This window comes from Cicer arietinum, chromosome 1, assembly GCF_000331145.2.
Source record: "Cicer arietinum cultivar CDC Frontier isolate Library 1 chromosome 1, Cicar.CDCFrontier_v2.0, whole genome shotgun sequence".
NCBI classification, from domain to species: domain Eukaryota; kingdom Viridiplantae; phylum Streptophyta; class Magnoliopsida; order Fabales; family Fabaceae; genus Cicer; species Cicer arietinum.
Window position 1 is genome coordinate 45374826 of NC_021160.2, and position 10643 is coordinate 45385468.

The window sequence follows — 10643 nt, forward strand, 5'->3', positions numbered from 1 at the left end:
CACACTAACGAATATATGAATTGGTTCACGCATCACACTAAATTATACATATCTGTGGAAAGATACATGCGCGATCCACGTTTGCAACCTTCAACATATCCTGATGTTCACTCTATGCCTCAATCAATCCCACAACAAAATATCATGCACCAAACACCGTCTTTCTCATCACCACAACATTTTCATGAAGCTGCAGATATACCGACTCAATACTACGTTCCTTCAGTGCCAGTGCCAACAATACCCTCTCCCATTAATCCGACCGAGAGCGGAATTTTCTATAATTTGTTTGGTACTCATTGCACAACTCCTGAGTCGGCTTTTGCGGCTTTTGATTCTATGTATAATGTCGAAACTCAAAATTATACGGAAGCAGGTGGTAGTGGTTCTAATCCACAAACAGATTACAACGAGGATCAACCACAACAACCTCAAGTTGTTCAGAGAGCTAGACGAGTTCGACGACCGCGTAGATGTGGAACTGGAGGTCATTTAGATGACAATAATTAATTTTCTTTGATGTAATTTTTTATTTGTAGTATTTTTTCTTTTTTTTAATGTATATTTCTTTTAATTTAATGTAATTTTATTTTATTGTATTAATAGAATTTTCTTTTTATTATTATTATTGTTTTTTTATTATAATAATTATTAAAAGTTATATAATAATATTAAATTAATTATTTTAATTATTTATAACAATAATTTGTATTTTTTAATGTTATAATTATTTTTAAAATATTTAATAATAATAAATATAATATATCTAATAATAAATAACAAAATTCAACAATAAAAGAATATATAATATTAAAATAAAAGTATTTTTATTTTATTAAATAATAAAAGTATTTTTATTTTATTAATAGAATTTTCTTTTTATTATTATTATTAAAATTATTATTATTATTATTTTTATTATTATACTAATTATTAATATACCCATTATTATTATTAAATATAATAAATATATTATTTTATCCACCAAAAATTTAAAAAAAAAAAAAATTTCCAAGTGGGAGGTCGCATCCCCAGGATGCGACCATGTGTTGCAGTTAAAATTTTTTTCTTTCAAGAGGTCGGAGCCCCAGGATGCGACTTGCATCTGGGGCAAAAAAGTAGGGCACCTATTTCACTACCGCCCTATTATATATATAATTCTTATATTTTCTTATATCTTTTATTCAAAACACTTCATTATATTTTATATTAAAATTTATATATTAAAATATTATATTTTTTAGACATCATAAAACAGATATATAATTTTGATTAATTTTTTTTCTCATATAAGAGATCACATCATGAGATGCAACCACCTATTATTTAATTTTTATTTTAATAATAAATAAAAAAATCAAATTATAATAATAAAATCAAATAAAATATATTTAATGAAAAATAAATAGACCAAAGCTGATGTGATTGATTAGATGTATCAAAACGAATAATATGTTATATTATTTTTAGAAATTCCTCCTATTTTGCAGCATGAATTAGCACATTCATTCTACTTAACAACTCCCTCCTTTTTTATTATTATATTTATTAGATCTGTAAAAAAAAAAAGGAGATAATGAAGTTTGCAATAGGCCGTAAAATATAAAGGAATTATTAAAAACACATTTATTCAACAACAATAACTTTGATGTACTTTATTAAAATAGAATGAAGTTTCCTTAAATGTATTTTATTTAATTTTATTAGTATAATTTAATTGTTTTGATTATTTTTTATTTATTAAATTAATAATTAATCATTTATTATAATAAATAAATAAAAATAATGTAGAGTATAATGGAAAATTTTAAATAAAAAGAGAATATATATAAAAAATCAACCTATTTTTTTTCACCCCCACACTATTATTTAAAAATAAGAATCAAATTATCAATATAAATCAAAGTTTTAAAAATTGAGTTAAGAATTAAATCTATTTTTAATATAAAAACATTTATTGATAAAAGTGAAGAGAAATTAAATAACAAAAATAGGAACCAAGTGAATAAAAGTATGGTAGGGAATAAAAATTAAAACCTAACCTAAATTTAATATCACGTCTAACTTAAAAGCCTCCTAAAAGTATATCTTTAGTGAAAGCTTATTTGTTTTATAAATTTATATTTTTACAATTTAGATATAAGTATAGTAAATTCATTATCAACAACAATATTTTTAGTTGAGATAATGTTATTATCTAAATCAATTTTACCTCTATCATTTAAAAATCTGGAGACTATTTTCATATCATAAATAACATTGAGATTTGAATTTATAATATCACTAAGTTCAAATACTATTGATTCTTATCAATTTTTTCTTAATCAAAAATGATTTTTTTTTTCAATAACAATTGTTTCACATATATAAACATTCATAGCACAATCAATTAAATATAGATAATTAATAACATTATTATCTTGGTTATCTTCCTCCGCCATAGACCATCATTAGCAATGTGATAGACTATCTTATCTTCTTTTATTTGGCCACTAAAGTCTATTTTGGTTTTTGAGGACTATGTTTCAAATCATTACAATTTTTTTTTATGACATGATGTTTATGTTTACGTTTTTGACCGTGTCACCAATATTGTGACAATGCAAATGAATGACAATTTCTCAAACTCTATGTTCATGTAAAAATCATATATTTCCTTAACAAGAATGTGGTTATGATGATTACTCATGAGGTCGAAGTCGACATCTATTAAAATTTGAGCATAATGATCAAATGACCTATTATGTGTAGTTTTATCCATTCATATGGACAATCTTATGTTACCAGCAATCAAAAATGTTATTCTAGATCTTAGCATTCTTGAGATAAATTGTGTATACAAATTCAAACTTATACATTTTGTTTGCTTTTGTAACCATTGGTTAAAGTCTGATGTCCAAACAACGAGGTGGAAAAATTCCGATTTTAGATTCTAAGAACATATCATACGCATGCTATGCATGGCTTCGACAGATTCAGAACAAACTCATAATGACCTTTCTCTAAAGGAATTATAGTTATGAAAAATTTCTGTAAAGATAATAATTTACTACGCAATTCAACAATCTTAATAGAGTAGTTACCTTTTGTCAATATTAACCAACAATGTAAGTGATTTTTATATCGCTCAAAACCTATAAAATAATATCCACTTTTAAAATCTTGATTGAGATTTCATCACCCTTCAAACTTAACTTGATTTTGGCAACTAACTCACCAATATCGTGCAAAAGATGAAAATATCTTGTGTGAAGGTTTCGTGCGATGCAAGACATTGAGTGTGGCGACACCAATGTTCTTTTCCGTTGTTGATGCATGTAGGTTGGTGTTATGGAAGTGATTGGTTTTGTACCGTGCATGATAGTTGTATTCTTTTAATTCAACTGTTTTAAAATTTTAAATTAACAACACATTTATGATTGAAGAACCTAGCTTTAAATAGTATTGCTTCACATTTCAACTTATTGAACGGTCTAACGGTCTAACGGTCTAATTCAATTGAATTTTAAAAAAATTGACATCAATGTAAATTACAATAATTTCATATGAATTTTTTTATTTGTCTGGTGTGTATAAATGAAAGTTGCGATATTTGAAAACAGAAAATTCTACTAACGATTATAAATTAAAAAAAAGAAACTTAAATTAGACACTTATCTATATAATACTATTCTTTATTTATAATAGACAAAATACATATCATAATTTTTTATAGTTATATAAAAAATATCAAATTATTATTTAATTTTTTTTGTAATAAATTTTTATATTTGTAAAAGTTACAATGTTAAACTATTTTTAGTCATAACTTCATTTCAATCATTTGTAGTTAGATATTTTTTAAATTTTACTATAAATTTTGTTATCGATCATATAAAAAATAACGTAGTAAATTTTCATGATTTGCATTAACAAAATTTTGCGTTTAATTTCAAAAAATATAATATGCATTTTACTCAAATTCTCTTTTATTTAATTATTTTTCTAAATTTAATTGATAATTTATGTTCTTAAAATTATTGCAAGCAAAATCTCTTAAAAATAACATGAATTTATTAAAAAAATTAAGAGAATTTAACACTTTAATTTTATTAATTTAAAATTAAATTCATCAATTCTAATACTTACAAATATAAAGACAAACTTGACAATTAAAAAAATAACTTATAAAAAATAAAAATATTCACCTATAATTTTCATATAATTTAAAAAACGGATGTATTTTGTTCTTTATAATATGTGAAGTGAATTTTTTTTTTAACAGTTCAGAAAAACAAGATAGGTGAATAATAGTGTCTTGTGAGAAGGACTGTGAAAAGTGGAGAAAGCCGGAAAACCCACGAGTTAGAGACAGACACTGTAGTACAAAGTACGTACTGTTTATATTTTAGTAATTTTTTTGGGTGCCAAATTTTAGTATTTTTATTACACATAAAATAATAATGTCTGCACTTGTCATGAATACGATATTCCCAAGGCTAAATTAAAACTTGTCCAATACCATTTAATTATTTCGTCTGCTTCTGCATCCTCCTTCTATGATCTGCCCACGTTCCTTTCTCGGTTACACTATTTTACTAGCAAAATATATATAATACATCAAGTTTTTAAATAATATGAAAAAAATAAACGAAGTTATCAAAATTCAATTCGTTGAGTAGATATCAATCGTGTTAATTTTTATTATGAAGCTAAGAAAGATAGATAATTTGTAGATTAATTTTATGTGATTTTTTAATATTAATCTTTGTAGACTATTTTAATAGGAGGGTTCACGATAAATAGATGTTATATTTTAAAATTTGTTACGCATATTTATATATCATTTTATTTTTTACACATATGTGTATTACTATTCAATTAGGTGCTCTCTTTGATTATAACCTTTTACTTTTTATTTTATCTGTAAAAACATTTCTTTTATTTTTTAAATTTTGTTAACAAAAAAATAAGAGATTTTTTATGAAAATATTTATTTGAATTTTTAAAAATAATTAAAAAACTAAATAAATTATTTTTTTAAATGTTCTATCTCTCGCAAATATTCATCCATTCTCAATTATAATAGTTTATTTCAAAAGTCTTATATTATATTAAAATAAATATATTAAAAAAAAAACTCAAGTATTTTTGCGATGTAAATACAAAGTACCAACAAGAAGCATTGTACTATATCAATATGGTATGATTAGAAGTAGACTAGAGTGAATTTAGCACAAAAAAAAAGAAAATATTTGATCGTAATTTTATTCCATATATTTTTTTTTAATTTACGAAATTGTTTCTCATATTTTAAAAGTTGATAATTTTGATCTCTCGTCAGATTTTTTGAACTAAAAATATTGATTTGATATATTTTAAATAATATGATTTAAGATTTTATGATATATAATTATTTAGATCTATTAATTGTTCATGTTATTAAATAAATTACAAAAATATAATTTTTTCGAAGTTGAAAGTTAAATTTTATAGGGTATTATTGCAATTTTAGTGGGTATTAATCATTCTACATAATCGTATCATATGTCACGTTATTTATAGCACGTCATATTACCATTTTTTAGTTAAAAAATCATAATAAGAGACCAAAAAGATTTTAAAATAGGAGAATGAATTTCATGAACTAATAAAAATAAAAATAAAAATTATAATTAAACAAACAAACAAAAAACTATAATGAAATGTACATTATTGTAGAATATACACTTGATAGGAGTCTTTAAAAAAAGGAAAATGTCTGATAAATGAATGAAGAACATTGATATTTGTAAATAGGAAAATTTATTAATGAGATTATTTTTAGATTTGATAGTACTAATATTTGTACTAAAATTAGAGTATTCCTTGTACTCATGTTAATAATTTTTTACTTATAAAAGAAAACAAAATGTATATTAATTTAAATTTCAGCTTAGAGTATATAAAATTTAATAAAAATAATTTTAATCGATGTTTTAAAAATTGAATCGAATAAGATGTGTTCACTTGTTGAATTATAAATTAGTCATACATATGATTCAATTATTTGAGACGAAATTACAATTTTTAAAATGTAGTTTCAACCAAAAATAAAATACTAACAATATCTCAAAGATATATAAACTTCTGATAAAACACATAAACCTCTTCTACCATATATATATATATATATATATATATATAAAGATTAAATACTAGGTGTTCGATAGTTTTATATTCAGAAATATGAGTACAAAATATTTAATATTTTACTCTAAATAACATTTTGACATATTAAGAATGCAAGCAATAAGTAGGTCTTCTCAATTAGGTAGATTTTTGACGAATTTTGTACAATTTGGTAGGTTTTTGTTTTAAAAATACACTGCCGTTACTTACCTCTAAGTTAAAAAATTTGCACTTGTGGTTTGGCAGTGTTTTGCTCAACTATAGTTTTTGCGGTATGGTGAACACTCTCTATAGTTAAAAAATCACATCATATCAAGAAAAAAAATATTTAAGGCTGTTTTATTATTTCAAATAATATTGATTTAGCTGAAACATATGTAAATAGTGTTATGAACACAAATTTAAATAAGACTCGTTTAATTATATAAGTTCCACATATATTTAATGAGAGTTATATAAATTTGAATTAATTAAAGAAAATATATTAATTTCATAAAATTTAGTCAAAATATCCCTTTTCTATGTCTTGTAGTTGTAGGTATGTTTTTCCGATACTGGTTCCTCTCAAAATTTACTTTCCACTCATAACCTTTCTTTTTCTATTATTTTTAATATTTTTCCACTACTTTATGTCATTACCAAAGTTGTTGATCTGTCAAAGGTCTCGTGCACGCATATAAATTTTCCCTTTTCCGCTGAACACAAAGAAGAACCTTGAGACTTGAGTACTTCAGAAACAAGCATTCACACCACAACTCCATTCCATTTCATCATTCCTATTACATGAATCATATCATAATACTACATACTTAGATGTTTGATTCTCTCATCATATTTATATATGTTATATAGTTTTTAATTTTTTTTTCTTCTCTTATTTCTAGATTTTTTTTAAATCTTTTAAGTTGTTAATAATAGACCATTTGTTGAGTTAGACTCTAATCACCAAAATGTAATATTAATGTATATTTGACATACTCTTGACAAAAAAAAATTAAAGTTTCTAACATTTTGAACTTAACACGCTAAAATGAAACAAACAATTCTTAAAAAATATGATAAAACTTATAATATAAATCATAAATTAAATCATCAAAAGCATAATTTAGTCTGAACTTATCATTGTTTTTTTTTTTATAGATTTCTTTAATTAGATGTAATCTTATTCAAAGTATATTGGACACTAATTATAAAAAATTAAAACTCGAAAGAATATAACTGTATGGAATTTGAATCGTGGTTAGTTATAACATGAGTAAAAAGCAGTATGATTTCGTATAAAAATTGATTTTAAATAAAATAATTTTATAAAATTAAATTTAATTAAAAATTAGTTGAAGATAAAATAATTTATATTTATATTTATATTAAGTATAAAAATAAATTAAATAATAAATTTTAATATAATTTTAAATTAAAATAAATTTTAAAAGAAAATCAATTCTTCTTCTTAGCAACCAAACATATCTAAATAAATTTTAGACATTTTAACTCCAAAACCAAGCATATGAACATAAAGTAATTTGAAGAATTTATATATGAAATAAAAGGATTGGAGGATCTAAATCACAGGATTAATTTGTAGTAAAAATATCTAATATCGATCTAGATTGAGGATGAAGAGTTCTAAGTTCTAACCACATCACACAGTTCACAACTCACAACACAAGAATCCAATTATTTAATTGAAGGGCATTTTCGTCAACTGAGTAAAAACAGCAATTCACAACAAGACCCTACACACACACACACACCTACATCCACTAGGTTACATTTTGCTAAAGACAAAACAGCATTTGGTCACCTTCCATATCCAATAAACCCTTTTCCCCACTCCTTAATCTCTCACTCACACTCTCACTTTGCAATCTATCCCTCTCTGCATAAACCACCATACAAACCAACCAAAAAAATAAAAAATCCTTCATTTATAATAATACCCTTTTAATTAACTCTCCTTTTACCATACCCAAAAAAAACTTTGCTTTTTCACTCAATCAATACCCATGTCTTATCAAGATTCATTTTTTTGAAAAAAGAAAAAGAAAAATGGACACAGAAAAACACCATCATTCTTCAAAAACAAACAACAACAGTAGTAGCAGCACAAGTGAACTATTTGTTTGTTTCACTTCACGTTTATCTTCTTCATCCATGAAACTCTCATCAAAATCAATTTTAAGTCCAAGCCGTAGCAGAGAGCCACCACAGATATCACTCTCATCTTCCCTTAGTAGAAGACTAAGGAGCAATGGAAGCATGAAAGGTGGTCAAGCTTCACCAATGTTCCCAACAAGTGGGGGTGGTGGAAAGAAAAGAGGGTGTGGTTTTGAGAATCCAGAACCTTCATCACCAAAAGTTACTTGCATTGGACAAGTAAGAGTGAAGACAAAGAAACAAGGGAAGAAAATGAGGTCAAGATCAAAGAGAAGAGGTGAAGCTAGTTTTAGAAGAGGTGAGAGTCATCCAGATCTAACTAGACAGAATAGCCAAAGTGGTTTTTGTTATCAGAATCAACAGTGTTTGAAGCATAGGAATCAACAAAGATGGGTTCATTTGCCTTTAACAATATGTGAGGCCTTGAGAGAATTTAGTTGCTTTTTTCCTTGTAGGTCTTCTTGTATGTCAAGTGAGAAGGATAAAGAGGAAAAGGGTAGTTTAGAAGAGAGAGGATCTAGTGTTAGACATGGTAGAGAAGGTTCATGTGGAGCTGCATTTGCAAGATGGTTGGTGAGTTTGCAAGATGGAGATGGGAAAGGAAGGGAGATTGAGGTTATGATGGATGATGATGATGATGGAAGAGAGAAAGGTGGTGAGAGGAGTTTTAGTCAAAGGAGACATATTTTTGAAGACCTTGATATTGATGTGGTTGATGAGAAGATTACTACTGAATTTGGAGTTGAAGAAAATGAAGATGAAGATGAAGATGAGAAAGGAAGAGTTAGTATTTGTATTCCACCAAAGAATGCTCTTTTGTTGATGAGGTGTAGATCTGATCCTGTTAAAATGGCTGCTTTGGCTAATAGGTTTTGGGAATCACCTCTTCATAAAGAACATCAATTAGACCAGGAACATCATCAACATCAAGACGTAGAACAAGACCACGAGGATAGTGGAATTCAAGAGAATGAACAACAACAAGAACATGAACAAGAAGAAGAAGTAGAAGAAGAAGAAGAAAGTTTCAAAGATCAAAACATTTACATGGAGCAAGTTGAAGAACTACAACAATTTGTAGTAGTGGAAGATAGCATTTGTGAAAGAGAAACACAAGCTCTTCTTGAAAGCTATGAAATTGAAAGCAAAACCAACCAAGAAGAAATTCATGAAGACACCAAAGAAGAGGAAGAGAAAGTTAATGAAGATGAAGATGCTATCGATGATGATAAAGTTGAAACCTTTTCATGTGTTTTACTTGATTCACATCATGCAGATCTTGAGAAGCAAGAAATAGAAGAGACCCACCAAGGAGAAGATGAAGAAAACAAAGAAAGTTTCGAACTTTCTTCATATTCTGAAACGTTGGTAGTTTCTTCAGAAGTAGAAAAGGACGAAGCTCTAAAAGAAGAAGAATCAGAAACAGCAGAGAAAGTTTCAACGGAAGAAGAAGAAGAGAAAGTGACTGAAGAGAAAGAATTGGATCCGACCCATCACGGATCCGACCCGGAAATTAGTCTTCATGGGTCAACGGAGCGAGAAAATGGGTCAAAGAAAGAAGAGAGAGAAAGAGAAAGAGAAACGTTACCGGAATGCTTGTTGTTGATGATGTGTGAGCCGAAACTTTCAATGGAGGTGTCAAAGGAAACATGGGTATGTAGCACCGATTTCGTACGGTGGTTGCCGGAGAGACCCGCCGCCGGGAAAGTCGCCGGAGGGGAGAAGAGGGTCACCGTGAATTCTTCTTTGAAGCCGAAGGTGAAGGTGAAACCTGTTCAGCCGTTGATGCAGCCGGCGAGATCTTCTTGTTCTTTTCCGGTGACCGGAGGTGGCGCCGGCATGTCGATGGCGACGATGATAGAGCAGAAGTTGGTGGGGTGTTCCAAATCTCGTAATGGGTATGAGCCATTTGTTCTCACGCGCTGTAAGTCGGAGCCGATGAGGTCTGCGGCTAAGCTTGCGCCGGAGGCTTGTTTCTGGAACAATAGGAAGCTTGAGCCGCACCCTCCTCCGACTTCGCTTGGAATCGGCGCACCGGCTGGTGTTGGGTTTTGATTTTCATTTTCCTTTTTAAATCTTAATTTCCTTTTTTTAATTCATAGAATAATTATTAGCTGTTGTTATTAATTGTAGATTGTTGCTATTGCTTAACCTTGGTAAGTTTAGGGATTGATTATAGTCATTTTACTGTTCCTTATGTATAAATAGTTTTTTTTAGTGATGCATTGTGTTTTTTATTTTCAATTTCATCAATTGGTTACTTTACTATGATCATTGTAGTACCTCAATTTTGTCCCAATAATTAAAAATTATTTTCATAATAATAAAAACAAAAC

The 10643-nt window shown here is 27.2% G+C and overlaps 1 protein-coding gene across 1 annotated transcript; it reads left to right on the forward strand.

Annotated features, from left to right (window-relative positions):
- The first annotated feature begins 7853 nt into the window (after positions 1-7853).
- LOC101508279 (uncharacterized) lies at positions 7854-10551 on the forward strand. Its single transcript, XM_004489008.4, has one exon. The coding sequence runs from the start codon at positions 8200-8202 to the stop codon at positions 10360-10362; it is 2163 nt and encodes a 720-aa protein (XP_004489065.1). The 5' UTR covers positions 7854-8199; the 3' UTR covers positions 10363-10551.
- Positions 10552-10643: the final 92 nt, after the last annotated feature.

What these genes read in the sequence shown, in the direction of transcription:
- LOC101508279 (XM_004489008.4), top strand. Translation starts at nt 8,200, where the DNA reads ATGGACACAGAAAAACACCATCATTCTTCAAAAACAAACAACAACAGT.